General features: G+C 45.8%; 6 protein-coding genes across 7 annotated transcripts; 4 read left to right on the top strand and 2 right to left on the bottom strand.

The window, feature by feature from the left end:
• Positions 1-308: 308 nt before the first annotated feature.
• On the top strand, positions 309-1751 carry LOC149269244 (salivary endonuclease). The gene is made up of 2 exons (XM_089468643.1): positions 309-505; positions 574-1751. Exons 1-2 carry the CDS (start codon positions 346-348, stop codon positions 1707-1709), a joined length of 1296 nt encoding a protein of 431 aa, XP_089324769.1. The 5' UTR covers positions 309-345; the 3' UTR covers positions 1710-1751.
• Positions 1752-2479: 728 nt separating this feature from the next.
• LOC149269243 (salivary endonuclease) lies at positions 2480-3884 on the bottom strand. The gene is made up of 2 exons (XM_089468644.1): positions 3694-3884; positions 2480-3638 (listed from the first exon to the last, which is right to left on the bottom strand). The coding sequence occupies exons 1-2, from the start codon at positions 3854-3856 to the stop codon at positions 2512-2514; spliced, it is 1290 nt and encodes a 429-aa protein (XP_089324770.1). The 5' UTR covers positions 3857-3884; the 3' UTR covers positions 2480-2511.
• A 3362-nt stretch (positions 3885-7246) lies between these two features.
• Positions 7247-13193, top strand: LOC149269242 (ionotropic receptor 84a-like). Of its 2 annotated transcripts, XM_089468639.1 has the most exons (5): positions 7247-7989; positions 8157-10702; positions 10775-11492; positions 12025-12885; positions 12941-13193. In XM_089468639.1, exons 2-5 carry the CDS (start codon positions 10414-10416, stop codon positions 13185-13187), a joined length of 2115 nt encoding a protein of 704 aa, XP_089324765.1. In that variant the 5' UTR covers positions 7247-7989; positions 8157-10413; the 3' UTR covers positions 13188-13193. The 2 variants fall into 2 exon arrangements, with proteins under 2 accessions (XP_089324765.1, XP_089324764.1); XM_089468638.1 differs by having other exon boundaries at positions 7247-10702.
• Positions 13194-13805: 612 nt separating this feature from the next.
• On the top strand, positions 13806-19677 carry Ir75d (Ionotropic receptor 75d). Its single transcript, XM_089468640.1, has 4 exons — positions 13806-14079; positions 14152-14869; positions 15420-16280; positions 16336-19677. The coding sequence occupies exons 1-4, from the start codon at positions 13806-13808 to the stop codon at positions 16580-16582; spliced, it is 2100 nt and encodes a 699-aa protein (XP_089324766.1). The 3' UTR covers positions 16583-19677.
• Prp6 (pre-mRNA processing factor 6) lies at positions 16572-19676 on the bottom strand. The gene is made up of 4 exons (XM_089468637.1): positions 19535-19676; positions 17945-19463; positions 16929-17882; positions 16572-16860 (listed from the first exon to the last, which is right to left on the bottom strand). The coding sequence occupies exons 1-4, from the start codon at positions 19630-19632 to the stop codon at positions 16636-16638; spliced, it is 2796 nt and encodes a 931-aa protein (XP_089324763.1). The 5' UTR covers positions 19633-19676; the 3' UTR covers positions 16572-16635.
• A 132-nt stretch (positions 19678-19809) lies between the features above and the next one.
• Positions 19810-21696, top strand: CSN1b (COP9 signalosome subunit 1b). The gene is made up of 2 exons (XM_089468641.1): positions 19810-19970; positions 20039-21696. Exons 1-2 carry the CDS (start codon positions 19938-19940, stop codon positions 21593-21595), a joined length of 1590 nt encoding a protein of 529 aa, XP_089324767.1. The 5' UTR covers positions 19810-19937; the 3' UTR covers positions 21596-21696.
• Positions 21697-21869: the final 173 nt, after the last annotated feature.

The following is a 21869-nucleotide window of genomic DNA, read 5'->3' as shown; positions in this document are numbered from 1 at the left end:
ATAATTATATTTTAATGGTAATACAGGGTGTCAGAGTTAGTGACGTCAGGGCGGCTAGCCGTAACTAATTAAATGATAAGGCTGAAAACGGTAAACGCGTTCACACGACACGCGCAACACGTGATATAATCAACATACTCACACCCGACCGACCGATCGGCCCTCCACCATATAGAAGACACACGATATGTGCAATCAGAGTGAGTTGAAGCACTCAGAGGTACTTCCACTGATATTGAAAATGGGGAAAAGGCAAACATAGTTGAAAATTGTGCGATCCAATCAGCGTGAAGCATTAGATTTAAAAGCGCTCGGCCTACTCAGAGAGTCAAGCAGTTGTGAAACATGTGGAGTCCAGCATTGATTGCTCTCAGCGGCCTGTCGCTGCTGCAGCTATTCACCGGCAGCCAGGCACGCCTCCTGCCCGTTAACAATGAGGAGCTCTGGGCGGCGGATATGATTGAGGTGCCAATGGAGGTGCCAATGGAGGTGGCCAACAGAGCGGGTAAGCTGAGATGCCGAGCCTCAATTCCTTACAGTCTGAATGCAATGGGAGTTATCTATTCGACATAGCTGGCTGCTCCATCAAGATCCGTAGCACTGAGTTGAAGAACCCACAGCCGTTGCTCATTAAGCCCGGCACCTCGGAATTCTATCCCTTCTCGGCATCTGGCGATGTTGATGTGGAGCATGACAAGACCATTGAGTTTCACTGCACCAGCAGCCTGGACTCTCCCCTCTCGGGCAAGTCTGTGACGGCCAGGTGCGTGGGCGGCACAACCTTCCGGGTGGGCGATAGAGATCACGACATATCGGCCATTAAGTGCACGTCCTGGCCCGCCTTTGTGGGCAGGAAGTCCGGCTCCAGCTGCAACGGCGGCACCACCCTCATCCACGTGGGCTTCGAGCTGAGCGGCTCGCGCTTTGCCAAGCAGTACGAGGTGTGCTTCAATGAGAACGAGGAGGTCACTCGCTACGTCTACCACACCCTGGACGCGGGCAGCAACTACTATGCCACCGGCGTGGATCGCATCAACTTTGCGCCCGGCGGCTTCTTCAATGGCAAGAATGTGGACAAGCTCTACACGCAGGCCGTGCAGAAGGAGACCATCGACAAGGCTCTGAGCTTGGACTCGGGCAAGTACTTTGACTCCCAAAAGAACGTGTTCCTGGCGCGCGGTCACATGGGCGCTAAGGCCGACTTTGTCTATGCACCCGAGCAGCGGGCCACCTTCCTGTTCATCAATGCGGCGCCCCAGTGGCAGACCTTCAATGCGGGCAATTGGGCCAGAGTTGAGGATGGCGTGCGGGCCTATGCATCTAAGTACAAGAAGCACTTGGACTGCTGGACAGGTGTGTGGGGCGTCACCACGCTGCCCAACAGGGACGGCAGACAGACCGGCTTGTACCTGGCCTACGATCACAATGGCAACGGCTTGATACCCGTGCCCAAGATCTACTTCCGTGTGGTCATCGAGCCCAGCACCCGCAAAGGCATTGTCCTTGTGGGCGTCAACAATCCACACTTGAGTCTGGACGAGATCAGACGGGACTACATTCTGTGCAACGATGTCAGCGACAGGATCAACTGGATCAGCTGGAAGCGCACCGACATTTCGGCCGGCTACTCCTACGCCTGCGAGGTGCCCGAGTTCCGCCAGAAGGTGACCCACTTGCCACAGTTCTCTGTGAGCGGTCTGTTGGTGTAGAGATTAAAGAGATCCAATAAAAATGCATGCGAATAACAAAAAGTTCATTCAACTTTTATTTTTATACACGAATTCGCAGATTGATAAGCTGAAGTTGAGGCTAAAAATATAAAAATTAAAATATATGTACTATATATTTTTATATAATATACTGGTATTTCCAGATTTTCAACTCGCATATAGATTTCTTTTTTATTGAGTTGAATTGGTGATATTATAGATCATAGTGATATTATATATATTTACAAATTTTGTTTAGAGATATTATATATCTTTTCGTTTAGTAAGCCTTAGACATATTTATAATTTTTTTCGATTTCTTATATTTTAGTAAACCTTATACAAAAGTATATCTTCATTCCGTATCCTTCTATTTTTGTATATGTGTGGAGCGCATCGGTTTCATGATGAATACTTAGCGTTATTGACTTTCTCTGAAGTTCCTCCTCGATCCTTACAATCCTAAATTTCTCTTGAAATTTTGTATCCCTATGAGGACTATAATCATATTAAGTTTAATATTATCTATCCACAGTTATGTTCAGTTGAAACTTAAATAAACAAAATATTTTATTTTATAATAAAATAAATCTTTTATTAAGATATATGTATATTATTTCCCCAAACGTTATAATTTTATATATTGTATACATTCCTACTAAATCACTATAAATTTCACAGTCTTCAATTTATGACATCATCCACCCACAGCCCAAGGTCTTAGCCCGAATTCCTAGTTCAACAAAGTATTTAGGTATTTTTTCGAAATATTCGATTAAACAGGTTTCTTTATTGGCACAGCTTAGACGAGCAGACCATTCTTGGCGGTCAGAGCGGGCAGGTTCTTGACGGTCTTGAGGAAGTCGGCCACTTCGCAGGCATAGGACCAGCCCGCCTTGATGTCCGTCTTCTTCCAGTTGATGTAGTTGACCCGATCGCTGACATCGTTGCAAATGATATAGTCCTTCCGGATCTGCGCCTCAGTCAAGTGGGGATTGTTGACGCCCACAAAGACGATGCCGCGATGTGTGGATGGCTCGATGACCACACGGAAATAGAGCTTGGGCACCGGGATCAGGCCGTTGTTGTTGCCATCGCGTGCCAAGTAGAGCGGAATCTCCACGCCCTGCTTGTTGGGCAGCGTAGTGACGCCCCAGACACCCGTATAGCAGTTGACATTCATGCCGTTCTTGGAGACCCAGGCACGTACGCCATCCTCCACTCTGGCCCAGTTGCCGGCATTGAAGGTCTGCCACTGGGGCGCCGCATTGATGAACAGGAAGGTGGCCCGCTGCTCGGGCGCATAGTCAAAGTCCGCCTTGGCGCCGAGATGGCCGCGGGCGAGGAAAACATTTGTTTTCGTGTCGAAAAATCTATCCGCATCGCCGCCCAGATCTCTGTTGATCGTCTCGATTTGCGTGGCCTGCGTGTAGAGCTTGTCCACATTCTTGCCGTTGAAGTAGCCAGCCGTTTGGAAGGTGATGCGATCCACGCCGGTCTCGTAGTAGTTGCTGCCCGGGAACAGCTGGTGGCGCGTGTAGCGAGTCACCTCCTCCTCCTCGTTGAAGCAGATTTGCATTTGCTCGGCAAAGCGCGACGCGGAGATCTCGAAGCCGACGCGAATGACGATGCCGCCGTTGCATTTGGCGCCCGACTTGATGGCCTTGAAGCCGGGCCAGGACTTGCAGGCCAGATCCTTAAAGTTGTAGTTGCTGCCATCCACCTTGAAGGTGGTGCCGCTCACGCAGGTGGCAGTCAGCAGGTTCTGCGAGTGAGTGGTGAAGCCGCTGGGACACCACAGCTGCAGGGTCTTGCCAGTCTCCACCTCGATGACGCCCTGGCTGTTGAATGGATATATGTTCTCCGAATCGGTTTCCAAACACACTGGCTCCGGCTTCGGCATGCCACCACGAATGGTCACACTGCAGCCTAATGGAGGCACAGATTAGAAGTCAGCAGGAGTGCATCCGTGTAGCGTACTCACCGGCAGCACGGCTCTCCAACACGGGATCCACATAGATGGCACGCTCGTAGATCTCGTCCTCAAGCACTGGCGGCAGCTCCACCTCCTCGGCCAGCGGCTGGTAGGGCACGCGAGCCCAAGCCGCCTGGGCAACGAACAGCAATACGAAACTAAGACACCTCATGATGCGTATTAGCAAATTATTGGACGCGATCGAAACTTAAATAGGCCTTCACAGGTAAACGGACTGCGAATCTAACACTATCTAAAAGCGTTTGGCAAATTAATTAAAAAATTTCCCAAATCGTCAAAACAATTGTTGATAGCGCATTCCGTATCAATTCAAAGTAGATTTGATGGTAGGGGGGAGGCTACTCAAGTGCCTCTCATGCATTCATTCGCCTCAAGTGGGCGCGTCAGATAAGTCAGAGGGCTGAGAGTGGGGTTGAATGGACAGGGAATTTCGGGGGAATCGAGGCTGATGCTCAATATGTCAAAGTTCGACGGGCATTGGCATTAATTAATGAAATGTAAAATGAACAACGGTGTGGATGACAACAGGAAACGCAGCGATTGAAACGAAAGCAATTAGGCTCAGGGACAAAGCGCAAAGCACAAAGGACATGGCTGAAAACAGAAAGCAGAAAGCACAGCGTGAGCGATAACAAGGATATGAATGGAGCTGCAGCAGGCGCCACAACTTGGGGCAGGAGGCGAGGGGGTAGGGGCGTATAATTTGTGAAAATTGATGATTTGTTTAGATTTACGAATGAGCGAGCAAAACGAGCCAAATTGGCACGTAACAAGGACAAGGGAAAATGGAGCACGGAAAAAGAAAAAAAAAAAAGCAGAAATTGTAATGAAAAGGACAAGGTAGCCGGATTAGTCAAGGAAGCGGAATGTGTTGCTCACAAGGGTCCCGGGTGCCAAGGTGCCTTGCTAATTGATTAGATGCAGATAAATGAGCTGAAGCTGAATTCGGCCACTGGCCGCTAGATGGCGCCAGATAATGATTAATGTTCGCCGAGGGAGAGCTGAAATGAATTTTCGCACGCGTTCAACCATCGAAGGTAATATATTTGTCGACTTAATCACGATTTATTGGAATGCTCGACTTTAAAAGCTTTAATTACTTGTTGATTCGTTATCATTGGCATAGCGCCAGATCATTATGCTCAGAGTCTTAATGACTTGGCACATTAGTATGCTTCAGTCAATTCGCTTAAGCAAAGCTCAGCTCGGAGTAAATAATTTAATAAAAACTAACATAGGTTTTTACCCAACAATTTGTTTGCATTGCTGCATTGCTGCCGCATCGACTATTAAATTAACAAGTTAATGACAACAACAACAACAACAATCTGGCTAGTTACATCGCAAATAGAGTTCCAACTATTTACAGCTTGACAATGTAATTTGTTCAGCCAGCCAAGAGCACACACACACACACACACACACAATTTATATGCCAATTTTATATAACATATATTTAGATGTGCAGTGCAGCAGAAATTCCATTGTGAAGTTTCCCAGCAACAAATTGACTCACTGAGTAATATAATATACAGATACATATATAGATAGCTTTATCATAGAAAGTAAGGGGAATTCTTTTATAGAACTCTCTTTGAAGTTATTTATATATTACAGCTAAATATAAAATATATGTATTTCTCTTTCATTTGACATCAGAAAAAGCTCTCTTTAAATGTGTATTTGCTCCTATTTCCATGGGCAACACATAAATGATTCGTATTAATAACATATGTCTGTGTGTGGGCTGGGGCAGATGCCTCTGATTGATAGGGCTGCGTAAGCGTGTTTGCTGAGCTCAGGTAAAAACCAAGTCAGAGAAGCCAGCCAGCAATTTGCACCTTTTCAACAGGTTGCAAATGGGCGTCGCACAAATTGAAAGCGGGAGTCAATAAAGCTTTTTGGACAGGATAAAAAGGCGCAGAGCTCGAGGCTAACAACGTTCTGTATGGGTTTATCTATGTGTGTGTGTGGGTGCTTGTACGTGTGTGTGTGTATCCAGGCTGTCTGAACTCAATGATGGATTAAATGTATTTCAAAGGCGTGAAAGCTAAAAGGCAGCACAAAGTAGCGCATTGTGGTTACATAATAAACACCAAGCACACTTCAATTTAGCTTAGGGCAGCTACACACACACACACACACAGACACACAAATGAATTCAATACCTGATGTGCCATTCAATAATATATATACATATATATATTGGCTAATTGTCAAAGGCTTAAAGCTTGCGGCTTATGCAAATCAGGCCAACAGCCGTGCAGTCAGGTGTAACATCTCCGATAATTGTAGTGGCTGCTCGCTGCTGGCTGCTTAAGGCCGCCGAGCCACAGAACCGCCGAACCACAGAGCCGCAGAGCAGCAGAAACGGAGACCTGCATAGCCAATCAGTTCATCCTTCTATTTGCATTGATTTACGCTCCAAGAAAATCAAATTGGCGCACGAGCAGCAGCAACAACAATAACAACAACAAGGGCAGCAAAAAAGGATACAAGTGCCACATAAAAGGATTCCGGAGCATCCTCTTAATATAAACTGATGCAAGCACCAAGCACACAGACTTCGAGCAGCAAATGAAGCGTGCGCTTTAAGGCGAGATGTCTTACAAGACCCACACAAGCTAAGTGAAGCGCAAAGGAAGTGTATCCTGTATTCAAGAAAAAAGTATAAATTTGGTTCGCCATGACAGCGATTTTAATATGAAATTCCATTTTGATGCAGTGACAAAGGTGCTTAGCATTTGAGTATTCCGAAAAAAAAAAAAAACACAATTAAAGAAGAGAAACATAAAAACAGCTTTCAGGCACTCGTAGCCCCAACAACTGCTGCTAAGTGTATATAAATATTTCAATTTATATTTAAATGTTTACACTATATACATGATAAGTACAAGCATTTCAATTGGCACCCTATATATTAAAGAGACCGTACTTAAAGGCCCACTTGACTCACAGAAATCCAAGACATTTTTCGGTAGAGTATGAAAATCTGTCAACGATGAAAAATTAAGAAAATAAGAGTAGCGTGAATTTTATGAAAGTAGTTGAACATGACGGGCAAATGTCAAAAAATGGCGGACATGATTAATGAAACAGCAGCGCCCTCTAGCGTGAGAACTGGGCGTCGCATGCAGCATAAATTAGTTGCTTGATAAGCTGAATAAATATATGTGTGCACATATATAATATATACTATACGAGTGGGAGTGTGTGTGTCAGTGTTGCCAATTTAGCCTCTTTCAGGCTAAATCGAGCCTATTGATAATAAATCAAGTAAAAATGAGAAGGGAATTGCTATTGCAAGAAATTTAAGCAGACTCTGCGAGAGTCCTAGACCCTAAGAGAACAACAGAACAGAAGCCACAGTCTCTGTCTCTGCCATCCAATAATTATGAATATTAATGTACAGTAGCTGTTTAACATATCAACATTTAGCTTTATCAAGCATATATACTCTTAGGAAACGTAATCTGTCTCCCCTTGCTTGTCTCTTTCTGACTCCCACTCAGTTTGCATAGCAAAGGCAAAAGTCTAAGAGGAGCTACAGAAGATCACTTAAGTTGTCTATGTGTATGCATCAGCACTTCGTGTGAGTAATACGAAGCTCGAATGCCTTCAGCAGCAGAGAGTATTCCCATTGGTCACTTAAGGCTCGACTGTGCCGAGCCGAGCCCTACCTAGTGTCGGGCAACATTTGAGAGCAACTTAGCGGCTGAGAGAAAGATGACCTATATAAAGGGCAGCAGCTGCAGCATTTCTTCAGTCGTCAAGAGCTGGTCGAGCCGATCAGTTGTGCAGAATGAAATATATATAGTAAAGCGGAGTGAAGTGAACTGATTGCAAATATTTAATGATCGTTCAGCTAAGCATTAAAGAGGAAATACTTGGAGAAAATACTTAAAAGAAATACATGGAGTAAATACTTATAAAGGAAAAACTTCGAAGAAACTCTTGAAGGAAATACTTAGAACGAACACTTAGATGAAATTATTGAAGGAATTACTTAAAAGAAATATTTAGAACAAACACTTAGAGGAAAGTCTTAGAGGAAAGTCTTGTAAGAAATACGTAGAAAAAATTCTTGGAGGAAAGACCTAACAGAAATTTTTAGAGGAAAAATTTAGAGGAAACACTCACATTTTTAGCCTGTTTTAGCCTACTTTCAACCATAATCCATCTTACTACGGAGCTCAGATGGCAGCACTGGTATGTGTGGAAATGTCTTTGGGAGTGAAAATATTTTACCAATAAAAGAAATGAAGGCGAACAATATAATGAAAAGTAAATTTAATATTTAAAATAAATATAACTAATAATTTATTTAAAATTTTTACTGTAATTTCTAGACTTAACTCAAAGCGTTTTAAAATGCATAAAAATTTTTTAATTTACTTAATATGAATAACAAATTGAAACAAATTGTTGCAAATGATTTTTTGTTTTTAAAGTAAGTTTAATTTTAGCTGTGACAACGAGTTAAAATGCAAATTAGAGCAAAGTTCTGCTTGCCGGCGTATGACGCGCATTAAGAAGCAATTAGGAAAATTGAAAGCAAGAAAATCTCGGACTGAGCGGAACGGCAAAGCAACGGGGCAAAAACTGGCATTAGCCAAGGCTGTCACAAAAACAAGCCGAAACAACAACAACAACAGCACACCCTGGCAAACACACACACACACACACACAAGTGAGACAAATTAACACAATTACAATCTGCTCATGTGTGCGTCTGTGTGTGTGTTAGTCGTATAAGTCTTATAAGACATGCGTTGGCTATAAAGAAAAACCCAATTAAAAGTGATAAAAGTTATTGAAGCGTTGCCATTGCCACCGCCGTAGCCTTTAGCTGAGTCCCGGAACGATTCCCAATCTCCAGACAGAAGCGCTCACAGAAGGCGCACGCAATACAAATGGGCAACAAGCGAAAAGCGGTCAAAAAGTGCCATACGAAATGGCTGCCATTAGTGTGCGTGTGTGTGTCACACAGGAGCAGAAGAACAAGCACCAAAAATCCAGATTATCACACGTATGTGTCTAGCGACAGGAAAACATAAGTAGCAAAAGTTGAAGGAGAAAGAACTGAGAAGTGGGAAAAAGAAGAAAGAGAGGGGGAGAAAGAAAAGCGAAGTTGTGGGCGGATTTGAGTCTAAACTAGCTTGAAGGCTTTATTGCGCCATTTTTCAAAACAATTAGAGGATTTTCGTTCGCTTGAAATGCGAACATGACAAGCCAAAGTAGATAAATTGAAGCCATGGACAATAAGCTAGCCAGTTATTGATAGGAAAGGTGTTAAAAGCATCGACTTAACGGCAGGACACGCAAGAGGCGCGGTCTCTCAGACTCCAGGCCAAGCCCTGAAGTTTATGTTCTTAAAACGAAAACAAATAACAAGTAAGCTTCTTTGTTTTGCTACATAAATATCTAGACAACGAATTCGTGTCTAAATAATGATAGAATTTGATACAGTTGCGAAACTTTGTAAACTTGCAACTTACAACTGTAATAAACAAGCGAAATGACTTAAAGTCGTTAAGGACTGGGACATTTTGCAAGAATACAATTAATTTTGGTTTGGGTACAGTAAAATAATTCAATTTAAATTAAAGCTAAATAGAGCCAAGTATTTGAAACCACAATTTAAGAAATTTTATTGAAAACTTAATGAAAAAAAATAAAAATAAATATATAAAATCTTGTATTCTTCATTTCATTTGACGTAAAGATCTAAGATAAATATGTAACAAATGTAAATATATGTAAATGAAATAACTAACAATAAATTTAATATATAACACATATTCAAGATTTAAATGAAATAACTAACACTAAATTTAATATATAACACACATTCCAGATTTGTAAATTCCCGTATGGTTTAGTATAAGACAGATTCCAAATAATAAATTAATTTAAAAAAAAAAAATGGTTTATGCTAATAATACGAAAATTTAAAAGATAATTTTTAAGATGCAGAGTTCGAAAAAAAATATGTGAATCCAACTCTTCAATTCTTGAAATAACTCAATAATCTCTCGATTTTATATAATAAATATTTTACTTACATAAAAAAAATCCATTTCACATTAATAATTGCCCCAGTTCTTCAATAAAAATATAGTTCTTCAATAAAAATTCTCCTAAGATGACCAAAAATTAATATCTAGCGAAATTGTCCTTCCACCAACTAGGGTTAATGGGAAAGTCCTAGCCGCAGTTAAATCTATACTTCATGCCCGAATCGTCAGCGAAAACTTTCGCATTTGTAGAGAAACCATTTATGAAGCAAAAGAAAGATTGGAAAGTAATAAATAAGTGATAGCAAAAGTGATGTAAGAAGTTATTACGTGGGGAAAGTCGGCGAAAGTCGTGGGAAGGAAACTTTTGAAGTGTAACTTATTTTATTTAATGGCATGTAATTGACTTTGGCTGGACAATTTGAGCGCCACTTGGTGCAGCAATTAAACCGTCCAACGATGACCAATTGCAGCTGTCGCCGCGAATTGCGGCAAATTGCGGTGCAGACAACAGCGAATCGGCGCAAAATGAAGCAAAAGGTGAAGAAGTCGAATCAATTATGCATTGATATGCCAAAAAACCAAAAAAAAACAAAAAAAAAAGTAAGAGCTCAATTATATTTAATTTCGTTATGCCGTGGCAATTGCTGGCGCGGGTTCGGTATAAATACTGCCGGTTAACGGAAGCGTTATGCAAAGGACTCGCAAAGGACACAGCCAGAGCATCAGCATGAACTCGTTAATATTCCCAGAACTTCTGGTGCTGCTCTTGCTGACAACGACGACATCAATGTCAGGCCACGTGTCACTGCCAGCTGAGGCAGCAATCCCCAGCGGACAGCAGCAGGAGGAGCAACAGCAACAGCAACAGCTGCCCAAAGGAGATCCGTGGGGCAATCAATTGCCGGATATGCTAGTCGCTTACTATCGCCACCATGGCGTGCACAGTCTGATGCTCGTTGTTTGTCACGCGGACATTGGTGAGTTACGGAAATTCTCATCCGCCTCAAGTGCAGTTAAGGCATAACTAAATTCATATCCTTTCGACCCAGCTGCATCACGTTTGCATTTGCTCCTGCAGCACTTTATGGCGCACGACATCTATGTGCAGCTCTGGACGGAGCATTGTCTGAATGATCTGCAACATGTCAACAATGAGACGGAGATGGACAGTGACTCACAGGTGCCCAAGCCGCCGCGCACCTTCTTCCCGAACAATGACACCCACTGGGAGCTGGCTTTTCTGCTGCCCAGCCTCCACAACAAGCTGGGCATCCTGCTGCTGCAGTTCAACAGCTCGTGTGCCCTGAATCTGCTACGCTGGTCAGCGGCCTGGGAGCACAATTACTTTACCACCAATCGATTTTGGCTGCTGCTCACGCAGGATATGCAGGATCTGGAGCTGCTTGCGGACGAGGAGATCTTCATACCACCCGACAGCGAATTGCGCGTGCTCTGGCATAGTCCAGCCATGCCCTTCACTGCATCCCTGCTAGACGTCTACAAGGTGGCCGCCTGGAAGCCGCCCAAGATTCGTTTGGTGGGCCAACAACTGCACAACGCTCGACACATCACGCATGCGCTGCAGCATTTCGGCTCAGCGATCACATATAGACAGAATCTGGAGGGCATTGTCTTCAACACGGGCATTGTGATTGCCTTTCCAGACCTCTTTACCACTGTTGATGATCTTTCAATGCGGCATATCGATATCTTTTCTAAAGTCAACCATCGTCTGATGCTCGATCTGGCCAATCGTTTCAATATGAGGTAGAACTATCAGAGTCTTGCACAATTTACCTCTAGTACTGCAATCGTTTTCTCACTTTTTCCAAGTACTGAAAATTCCTTCTCTTTTGTAAGTCAAGGCTTCTAATGTTACGCATGTTTTCCTGGTACTTTGCTTACGTTTTTACTTTATTTTTGTCCATTTCATTTACTTCACAGCTTTGTGTCGCTCTATTTTCTATCTTTCTTTGTATCTTATTTTCATTATCTTTCTAAAATAATCTGCTTTCGTGCCTAAGAAAAAAACACCTTAGTGACCTCTTTTCCTCAGCCTTTTTCGCTTTTATTCTCTCTCATTCTTGTCCAATTATCCAATTATTTCTTCGACTTGTTTGTTTCATTATATATCGATTTCTTTCTCACTCTCTGCTACAATATTGGTCTCTATCCCTCTATCTCTCTCTCTCTCTCTCTTTATCTATCTTTCTTAATTTCCTTCCTTTTCTCTCTCTCCCTATCCTGTTTTGATCTACTTCCTATTGTCACTTGACCTTTTCTTTTTCGCACCCATCAGCTACAACACCTACCAGACCGTCAATTATGGGTGGCGCCAGCCGAACGGCTCCTTTGACGGCCTAATGGGTCGATTTCAGCGTTACGAACTGGACTTTGCCCAGCTGGCGACCTTTATGCGTTTGGATCGCATTGCTATCTGCGACTTTGTGGCCGAAACGTATCGTGTGAGAGCCGGCATCATGTTTCGCCAGCCGCCGCTGTCAGCTGTGGCCAACATCTTCTCGATGCCGTTCCAGATAGATGTTTGGATCTCGATAATCGTGCTTGTGGTCATAACTATTGTAGTGATGCTACTGGAAATGCTCTTCTCGCCGCACACGCACAAGATGTCCTACATGGACTCGCTCAACTTTGTCTGGGGCGCCATGTGCCAGCAGGGATTCTACGTGGATGTGCGCAATCGTTCGGGCCGCATCATAGTCTTCACTACATTCGTGGCCGCTCTCTTTCTGTTCACCTCCTTCTCGGCGAATATTGTCGCCCTGTTGCAGAGTCCATCGGACGCGATTCAAACACTGGGAGATTTGGGACAATCGCCTCTGGAAATCGGCGTGCAGGACACACAATATAATAAAATCTATTTTACAGAGTCTACCGATCCGGTGACCAAAAGTTTGTATCACAAAAAGATTGCCACGAAGGGAGATAATGCTTACATGCGCCCGGCTCTGGGCATGGAAAAAATGCGCACTGGCCTGTTCGCATACCAGGTGGAGCTGCAGGCGGGCTACCAGGTTGTCAGCGATACGTTTAGTGAGCCAGAGAAATGCGGACTGATGGAGCTGGAACCTTTCCAGCTACCCATGATGGGCATACCCACACGCAAGAACTTTCCCTACAAGGAACTATTTCGCCGACAGTGAGTTGAGAGGAGCCTGTGATATAAAACATACATAACACAAGACCTAACGCAGATTACGCTGGCAGCGCGAGGTGAGCCTGGTGAACCGAGAGGAGCGCAAGTGGATACCACAGAAGCCAAAGTGCGAGAGTGGCGTTGGTGGCTTTGTGTCCATTGGCCTCACCGAATGCCGCTACGCGTTTCGCATCTTTGGCTACGGCACCGCGCTCAGCTTTGCTGTGTTCCTCTGCGAGCTGATCCGCAAACACAGCAAGAGCATCTACAAATATTTCAAAGGTTCCAGACGTATACAGCATTAGGCTGCATACAGTTTATTGATCATTCGATAGTTTGTAGTTTGGTAAGAGGTCATCATCAATCCATCTTTGCTTGCGATCCTCCTCCTCGACGCCAAAACCAATGATAGCTTTGACGCCTGACAGCAATGAACATCACCTGATTTCTCCAGCTCAATATCCTTCTGGAATTAGCGATCTGAGAGAACGAACAGAATGCGTGGGAAGGAAACTTTTGAAGTGTAACTTATTTTATTTAATGGCATGTAATTGACTTTGGCTGGACAATTTGAGCGCCACTTGGTGCAGCAATTAAACCGTCCAACGATGACCAATTGCAGCTGTCGCCACGAATTGCGGCAAATTGCGGTGCAGACAACGCGGCGTATACGTAATGACAGCGAATGAGCGCGAAAGGAGGCAAAAGGTGAACAAGTCGATGAAGCGTAATCAATGCATAATTTTAATGCCTTTCCAACAAAGAAAAAAAAAAACAAAAAAAAAGTAAGAGCTCAATTATATTTAATGTCGTTATGCCGTGGCAATTGCTGGCGCGGCTTCGGTATAAATACTGCCGGTTAACGGAAGCGTTATGCAAAGGACTTGCAAAGGAGTTGCAAAGGACACAGCCGGAGCATCAACATGAGCTCGTTAATATTCCCAGAGCTTCTGGTTCTGCTCTTGCTGTTGTTGTGGCCGCTGACAGCGACGACATCAATGTCAGGCCCCGTGTCACTGCCAGCTGACGCAGCAATCCCCAGCGGACAGCAGCAGGAGGAGCAACAGCAACAGCAGCAGCAGCAGCAGCTGCCCAAAGGAGATCCGTGGGGCAATCAATTGCCGGATATGCTAGTCGCTTACTATCGACACCATGGCGTGCACAGTCTGATGCTCGTTGTTTGTCACGCGGACATTGGTGAGTTACGGAAATTCTCATCCGCCTCAAGTGCAGCTAACGCATAACTAAATTCATATCCTTTCGACCCAGCTGCGTCACGTTTGCATTTGCTCCTGCAGCACTTTATGGCGCACGACATCTATGTGCAGCTCTGGACGGAGCATTGTCTGAATGATCTGCAACATGTCAACAATGAGACGGAGATGGACAGTGACTCACAGGTGCCCAAGCCGCCGCGCACCTTCTTCCCGAACAATGACACCCACTGGGAGCTGGCTTTTCTGCTGCCCAGCCTCCACAACAAGCTGGGCATCCTGCTGCTGCAGTTCAACAGCTCGTGTGCCCTGAATCTGCTGCGCTGGTCAGCGGCCTGGGAGCACAATTACTTTACCACCAATCGATTTTGGCTGCTGCTCACGCAGGATATGCAGGATCTGGAGCTGCTTGCGGACGAGGAGATCTTCATACCACCCGACAGCGAATTGCGCGTTCTCTGGCATAGTCCAGCCATGCCCTTCACTGCATCCCTGCTAGACGTCTACAAGGTGGCCGCCTGGAAGCCGCCCAAGATTCGTTTGGTGGGCCAACAACTGCACAACGCTCGACACATCACGCATGCGCTGCAGCATTTCGGCTCAGCGATCACATATAGACAGAATCTGGAGGGCATTGTCTTCAACACCGCCATTGTGATTGCCTTTCCAGATCTCTTTACCACTATTGACGATCTGTCCATGCGGCATATCGATACCATTTCCAAAGTCAACCATCGTCTAATGCTCGAGCTGGCCAATCGTTTCAATGTGAGGTACGACGGTGTTCCGTTTTTATTGGGGTTGGAACACCTGTTTTAGATTTACACTACGTACTGAAATTTCCTTTACTTTTGTTCACACAAATTTCCTTTTCTGTTGTAATTTTCATGGTTTGATATGCGTCTATACCTTTCGTACTTTCGCCTACCTAGTACTTTCGTTTACTTCACAGCTTTGTGTCGCTCTATTCTTTTTCTTATTCTTTATATTTTAACTTCTTTATGATTAATCACAAAAAAAGCAATTGAGCTCACTCCTTCTTCCTCTTATTCAATATTTTTATCTCTCGTTCTTGTCCAATTATTTCTTCGTCTTATCATCCCATTAGCATAATATTTCTCTCTCTCTCCTACCTCTATTTCTCTCTCCCTCTCTCTCTTTATCTATCTCTCTCCTACATCTCCCATTGTTTATTTCCTTCATACTCTTACTGTTACTGTTATACACATTTTCCTTTGTCTCTCTCTCTCTCGCTCCTTTTAATTTTCTCTTTTAATTTTGTCCTATTCTCTCTTGGTCTTTTCCTTTCTTCGCACCCGCCAGCTACAACACCTACCAGACCGTCAATTATGGGTGGCGCCAGCCGAACGGCTCCTTTGACGGCCTAATGGGTCGATTTCAGCGTTACGAACTGGACTTTGCCCAACTGGCGATCTTCATGCGTTTGGATCGCATTGCTCAATGCGACTTTGTGGCCGAAACGTATCGTGTGAGAGCCGGCATCATGTTTCGCCAGCCGCCGCTGTCAGCTGTGGCCAACATCTTCTCGATGCCGTTCCAGATAGATGTTTGGATCTCGATAATCGTGCTGGTGGTCATAACTATTGTAGTGATGCTACTGGAAATGCTCTTCTCGCCGCACACGCACAAGATGTCCTACATGGACTCGCTCAACTTTGTCTGGGGCGCCATGTGCCAGCAGGGATTCTACGTGGATGTGCGCAATCGTTCGGGCCGCATCATAGTCTTCACTACATTCGTGGCCGCTCTCTTTTTGTTCACCTCCTTCTCGGCAAATATTGTCGCCCTGTTGCAGAGTCCATCGGATGCGATTCAAACACTGGGAGATTTGGGACAATCGCCTCTGGAAATCGGCGTGCAGGACACACAATATAATAAAATCTATTTTACAGAGTCTACCGATCCGGTGACCAAAAGTTTGTACCACAAAAAGATTGCCACGAAGGGAGATAATGCTTACATGCGTCCGGCTCTGGGCATGGAAAAAATGCGCACTGGCCTGTTCGCATACCAGGTGGAGCTGCAAGCGGGCTACCAGGTTGTCAGCGATACGTTTAGTGAGCCCGAGAAATGCGGACTGATGGAGCTGGAACCTTTCCAGCTACCCATGATGGGCATTCCCACACGCAAGAATTTTCCCTACAAGGAACTATTTCGCCGACAGTGAGTTGAGAGGAGCCTTTGATATAAAACATACATAACTCTACTCCTAACGCAGATTACGCTGGCAGCGCGAGGTGAGCCTGGTGAACCGAGAGGAGCGCAAGTGGATACCACAGAAGCCAAAGTGCGAGAGTGGCGTTGGTGGCTTTGTGTCCATTGGCCTCACCGAATGCCGCTACGCGTTTCGCATCTTTGGCTACGGCACCGCGCTCAGCTTTGCTGTGTTCCTCTGCGAGCTGATCCGCAGTCACAGCCAAAGCATCTACAAGATTTTCAAGGGTTCCAGTCGTATACAGCATTAGCCTGCACACAGTTTATTGATCATTCGATAGTTTGTAGTTTGGTAAGAAGCAACTTAAATGGGTACGGATAGCTCCCGGACCACAGCACGTAGCACATCGGGCGTCTTAAATTGCCAATTGCGGATGCACTTGCTCACGCGACACCACGACTCGCCATGGGTGGGCTCTGCGGCTATGCAGCGCTCGAGCACCTCCTGCTGCTGCTGTTCCGTGCCATGCAACAGCTCAAATTTGTAGAAATATGCCCAAGCATCGCCCAAATCTGGATCAATTTTGACCTATGTGAAAAGGAAATAGAGAATATATATAGCAATTATAAATTGAAGTGATTTAATTCTGTTCTTACCGTTCGATTGAACCAATCTCTGCACTTGGAGAACTTGTGTTCCGACCAGAACAGCTTGGACACCGCCAGCAGTACGTGCGGATCGTGTTCGCATTTCTTGAGAGCATCCACAGATTTGGTTTTACGCTGTGGCTTAGTTTCCATGAAAATAGCCTCCGCCCACAGCTCCCCGGCATTGGGACACTCTTGCAGGGCGCGCGCCATCATTGTGCTGGCTATCTCTTTAAGTCCGGCGCGCAACTCCACGCGTATCGCCTCCAGCCAGAGCACGGCCACTTTGGGATTGCGCAGCCTGCCTCGTTCCAAAATTGAACGCGCCTTGGTTAGGACACCTTTACGCTCCTCCAGATTGGCCGACAGTATCCACAGGGGTATCGAGGTGGGACATTTCTTCAATGCTAACGTGTATGTGGCAGCTGCATCGTCTGTGCGCTGCTGCTGCTCCTCAATCTGACCTTTCATCATCCAGAGTTTCGGGAAATCAGGGAACACCTCCACGGCTTCGGCCAGCAAACGTAACGCCTCGTCGAGTCGTTCCAGCGCCCATTCAAGGCGTGCCGATTTCATCATGACACGAGGCGTTGGCGCCGATCCACGCGCCTTAGCCAGCAAACGTCGCGCACGTTCATATTCCGAGTTCTCCGATTCCAACTTGACAGCTGCCAACCAAATGTCCTCGGAATTGGGATTGGCCTGGAAGGCCAACGACAAGATTCCTCTGGCTGCAGGCACATCGCCTGCCATCCACTTCGACTTTGCGCCCATCAGCCAGAGTATTTCCGACTTGGGGCAATGCGCCACAGCGCGTTGCAGCAACGCTTCCAGAGACTCCCGAGTTCCATGGTTCTTCTCAAAGTATGCAGCACGCAACCAAATGCTCTTCTTCGATGGAAACATTTGCAGCGCATGCGCGTAGACAGCGCGCGCGCACTCAAATGCATTTTCCTTGGCGCACTAAAGCGAAAGCTTTTATTAAAAAAAAAGTTTTTTTTAAAGGATAAACTACATATACTTACAAATTCGGCATCATCAATCCAGGTTTGCTTGCGGTCCTCCTCCTCGACGCCAATGCCAATGACAGCTTTGACGATCGCCTGACAGCAATGAACGGCACCTGATTTCTCCGCCTCGATGGCCTCCTGGAACCAGTGATCGCGATTGATTTCCACTCCATTGGCCGTGAGCGATGTGAGCGAACGATCGACAATCTTCTCCACCATGTGTATGTTGCCATTGGCCTCTTCCAGCTTGGCAGCCGTTGTCCAGATCTGACGATCCGTTGGGATATTCTCACGGGCCTTGTTCAGCACCTTGCGCGCATTCTCATAGGTCTCGAGACGAGCCAATGCCAGCCACAGCTCCACGCTCGTGTTGCAGCACTCGACAGCTCGCGAAAGCAAAATGCGAGCATCGTCTGGATTTTCCAGCTCCACTGCCGCCTTCCAGAGACGCACAGAGTTCGGTATGTGCTCGAGGGCTTTACGAAAGACGCGTCGTTTGGCTTTGGTTTCGGTCTCCAGGTCGGCCGCCTTGATCCATATGCGCACCGAGGTGGGAATGTGGCGTGCCGCTTGGGCAATGACGGCTTTGGCTGTATCAGGTGGTTGGAGACGCGCCGCCTCCAGCCAGAGATCCTCTGATTGTGGGTTCATTTCACAGCCACGCATTATCAAATTGCGCGCCATCTGTACCTTGCCGGTGACCTCTTCCAGACGAGCAGACGCTATCCAAGCGGGGGGATGATTAGGATTCGTTTCGCGCACGCTCTTCAGTAGCAGGCGTGCCTTTTTAATGTCATTGATATCGCCGCCATAGGTAGGTATCATGCTCTGCAAATCAGTCAAATATCCCTTGGGATCGACTACCGTTTGTCCCGTCACAGAGTCCGAAACTTGCGAAAGTTTAACATTCATCAGTGTGTTTCTCGCCTGTCCAATTTTACGCAAATCCAAATCTCCAGTGGGTGTTAACATGCCAGGCGTCGCCACGCCGGGCACCATGGAAGCCAAACCAGAGCTGGCATCCAGTGAAGAGGTAGTCTCTCCGCCTAGATTCCGCGAGAGCACGCTGTCCGGCAACGGGGTAAATTTCTCGGCACGTGGATTGCGCTGCTTGCGATTGCGACTGTCCCCTACTTCGGGTATGGTGGACCATTCCTCGCTGGTGACTGTGGCCAGCGAACGCTTCAGATCGCTAAACTGTTGTTGAATTTTGGGACGCTCCTGACGATAACGCTCCAGGTCTTCACGCAAACGACGGTCACGGTATTCCTTGCGTTTTTCATCCATACGCTTTTCTATAGAATCATAAATAGCGTCCGCCTCTTCGTCATCCTTGTCATATGGATCTTTAGAGAAGAGTGATCCACTGTAACCGCTAAACTCGTCATAGTTCGAGTCATTCAAATCCTCATCTTCCTCCTCCTCCTCGTCCTTCTTTTTTCGCTTTGTGGCAGGAGGCGCGTGGCGATCATCAGAAACATCATTGGCATCTCGAGCTGGACCAATATCCGAACGCGTTGTAAAGCCAGTGGCGCTATATTGTAACGAAAAAAGAACATTAATACATTTTTATTGATTGCAAAAAGTATAATAAATAAAACTCACCCACGACCCACGCCGGCTACATAGCCAAGAGGTGCGGGCACACCCAAAAAATGCTTTTTATTGCGGTTGGCAATGACCGCGGCGGTTATATTTGACATTTTTCTGAAGAGTTTACGTTAGTTTAAGTATTATTAATAAGGAAACTCAGCGAAATAAACAAAACGTTTACGCTGCTCTTGGCAATTGTGGCATTCACACAGAATGATAACAAATGGAGATGGAACATTTAAAAAATCTAATTGTACATAGCCAACTAAACTATCGGCTTTTAATATCGATGTCGTGCGCGTGGAACTCTCATTCGATAATCTCTAACAGTAGCCAATCGAACAAAAGTCGGCAAAGAATAAAAAGGCATTAAAATAATTTTCGCAAATTAGGCTTGTAAACAAAACGTTACAAAATGCCTGTGCTGCCTATGCCGCCACTAATGCAGGTATGTGATAATATATTCTGTAATACATCTATAAATTTACTGAATTGTTCTCTATGATACATCTCAAGAATGCCGTCGAGCCAATGCAAGTGGATGCGCCCCCGAACGAAGACAATGAAAACAATGAAGAGCAGCAAATTGTAGTAGAGAATCCAACAATCGATTTGGAGGTATATGCCAATCAATACACTGGCATTGCACGACTCGATCGTCTAATATACGTCGCCGACGTCTGTCCGGTACTCGCGGTGGAGGCCCTCAAAATGGCCATCACCTACGTCCAGTCGACATACAACGTGAAAGTCTATCAAATGCTGCACAAGCGTTTGAGTGATCTGCAAGCAGCTAGCGGAGCTGCTGGTGCCGCTGCTGTGGGCGGTGACCAAGCAGCTGGCGCTGCGGCTGCTGCTGCTGCCGCCGCCGCCGCGGCTGCTCTGCCCGATATCGCTGCACAGCCGGCTGCAGTAGCGGCTCAGGCCAATGCAAGCAGCGCAGGAGGCGAGAAGGATGCTTTCGCCTATGACGCTGTCTGGGTGGATGCCAAGTTGAAGAAGGCAGCACTAAAGCTGGAGAAACTCGATTCTGATCTGAAGAATTATAAATCCAATTCCATCAAAGAGAGCATCCGGCGTGGCCATGACGATCTGGCGGATCACTACCTCAGCTGTGGCGATCTGACCAATGCCTTGAAGTGTTATTCGCGTGCTCGTGACTACTGCACCAGCGGCAAGCATGTGGTTAACATGTGCCTGAATGTAATCAAGGTTTCTATTTACTTGAAGAACTGGGCGCATGTCATGAGCTACATATCAAAGGCGGAGAGCACACCCGACTTTTCCGAGGGCTCCAAGGAGGCGAATGCGCAGGTGCACACACGTCTAGAGTGCGCCGCCGGCTTGGCTGAGCTCCAGCAAAAGAAATATAAAGTGGCGGCCAAACACTTTTTGGCTGCCAACTTTGATCATTGCGATTTTCCAGAGATGATCTCCACTAGCAATGTTGCCGTCTATGGTGGACTCTGCGCCTTGGCCACATTCGATCGCCAGGAGCTGAAGCGTCTCGTGATTGCATCCACATCTTTCAAGCTGTTCCTAGAACTGGAGCCACAACTGCGTGATATTATTTTCAAATTCTACGAGAGCAAGTACGCCAGTTGCCTGACGTTGCTCGATGAGATTCGCGACAATCTGCTGATAGACATGTACATTGCTCCACACGTCAGCCTGCTCTACACGAAGATACGCAATCGTGCGCTGATCCAATACTTCAGCCCGTATATGTCTGCCGATATGCACAAAATGGCCACAGCCTTCAATTCGACCGTGGGCGATCTGGAGAACGAGGTGATGCAGCTGATACTGGATGGGCAGATTCAGGCGCGCATCGACTCCCACAACAAGATCCTGTATGCCAAGGAGGCCGATCAGCGCAACAGCACCTTTGAACGTGCCCTCCTCATGGGCAAACAATATCAGCGCCACACCCGCATGCTAATCCTTCGCGCTGCCATGCTCAAGAATCACATCCATGTGAAGAGCGTCTCTCGCGAGAGTGGCAGCAATCATGGCGCCGAGCTCTGTGTCTCTGCAGGCTCCAGCACAACCGCACAACTGGCTCGCATTTAAAATAATCAACATATAACAACAATAGAGCAACATTCGATTATATTACACTTTCTGCGACTTTTATTCGTGCGGCTAAATAAAGTCTTATAGCAAAGCTAAAATGATGTAAAATTTGATTGTAAATTTATGTACTAGTATGTGTAAGCCATATATATTTCTAAGTAGTAGCAGCTCCGAGTTCTCCTTGAGGCCAACTACTCTCTACTTCATGCTCTTGAAATAAATTTCTTCTGTTCATTTGAAAGCGCTCAGAAAAACGAACTCATGAACCATT

Source organism: Drosophila arizonae, chromosome 4, assembly GCF_054131065.1.
Source record: "Drosophila arizonae isolate 15081-1271.41 chromosome 4, UAZ_ARI_1.0, whole genome shotgun sequence".
Taxonomy (NCBI): domain Eukaryota; kingdom Metazoa; phylum Arthropoda; class Insecta; order Diptera; family Drosophilidae; genus Drosophila; species Drosophila arizonae.
This window is presented reverse-complemented; position numbering and strand designations above follow the sequence as displayed.

Bases quoted from the DNA above. Each gene is read 5' to 3' on its own strand.
- LOC149269244 (XM_089468643.1), top strand. From the start codon at position 346: ATGTGGAGTCCAGCATTGATTGCTCTCAGCGGCCTGTCGCTGCTGCAG. The intron at 506-573 runs GTAAGCTGAGAT...TATTCGACATAG, and splicing joins GGAGGTGGCCAACAGAGCGG to CTGGCTGCTCCATCAAGATC.
- LOC149269243 (XM_089468644.1), bottom strand. From the start codon at position 3,856: ATGAGGTGTCTTAGTTTCGTATTGCTGTTCGTTGCCCAGGCGGCTTGG. The intron at 3,639-3,693 runs GTGAGTACGCTA...TGCCTCCATTAG, and splicing joins GTTGGAGAGCCGTGCTGCCG to GCTGCAGTGTGACCATTCGT.
- LOC149269242 (XM_089468639.1), top strand. From the start codon at position 10,414: ATGCAAAGGACTCGCAAAGGACACAGCCAGAGCATCAGCATGAACTCG. The intron at 10,703-10,774 runs GTGAGTTACGGA...CTTTCGACCCAG, and splicing joins TGTTTGTCACGCGGACATTG to CTGCATCACGTTTGCATTTG. The intron at 11,493-12,024 runs GTAGAACTATCA...CGCACCCATCAG, and splicing joins GCCAATCGTTTCAATATGAG to CTACAACACCTACCAGACCG.
- Ir75d (XM_089468640.1), top strand. From the start codon at position 13,806: ATGAGCTCGTTAATATTCCCAGAGCTTCTGGTTCTGCTCTTGCTGTTG. The intron at 14,870-15,419 runs GTACGACGGTGT...CGCACCCGCCAG, and splicing joins GCCAATCGTTTCAATGTGAG to CTACAACACCTACCAGACCG. The intron at 16,281-16,335 runs GTGAGTTGAGAG...CTCCTAACGCAG, and splicing joins AAGGAACTATTTCGCCGACA to ATTACGCTGGCAGCGCGAGG.
- Prp6 (XM_089468637.1), bottom strand. From the start codon at position 19,632: ATGTCAAATATAACCGCCGCGGTCATTGCCAACCGCAATAAAAAGCAT. The intron at 19,464-19,534 runs GTGAGTTTTATT...GTTACAATATAG, and splicing joins GTAGCCGGCGTGGGTCGTGG to CGCCACTGGCTTTACAACGC. The intron at 16,861-16,928 runs GTAAGAACAGAA...CTTTTCACATAG, and splicing joins GAGATTGGTTCAATCGAACG to GTCAAAATTGATCCAGATTT.
- CSN1b (XM_089468641.1), top strand. From the start codon at position 19,938: ATGCCTGTGCTGCCTATGCCGCCACTAATGCAG. The intron at 19,971-20,038 runs GTATGTGATAAT...ATACATCTCAAG, and splicing joins CTATGCCGCCACTAATGCAG to AATGCCGTCGAGCCAATGCA.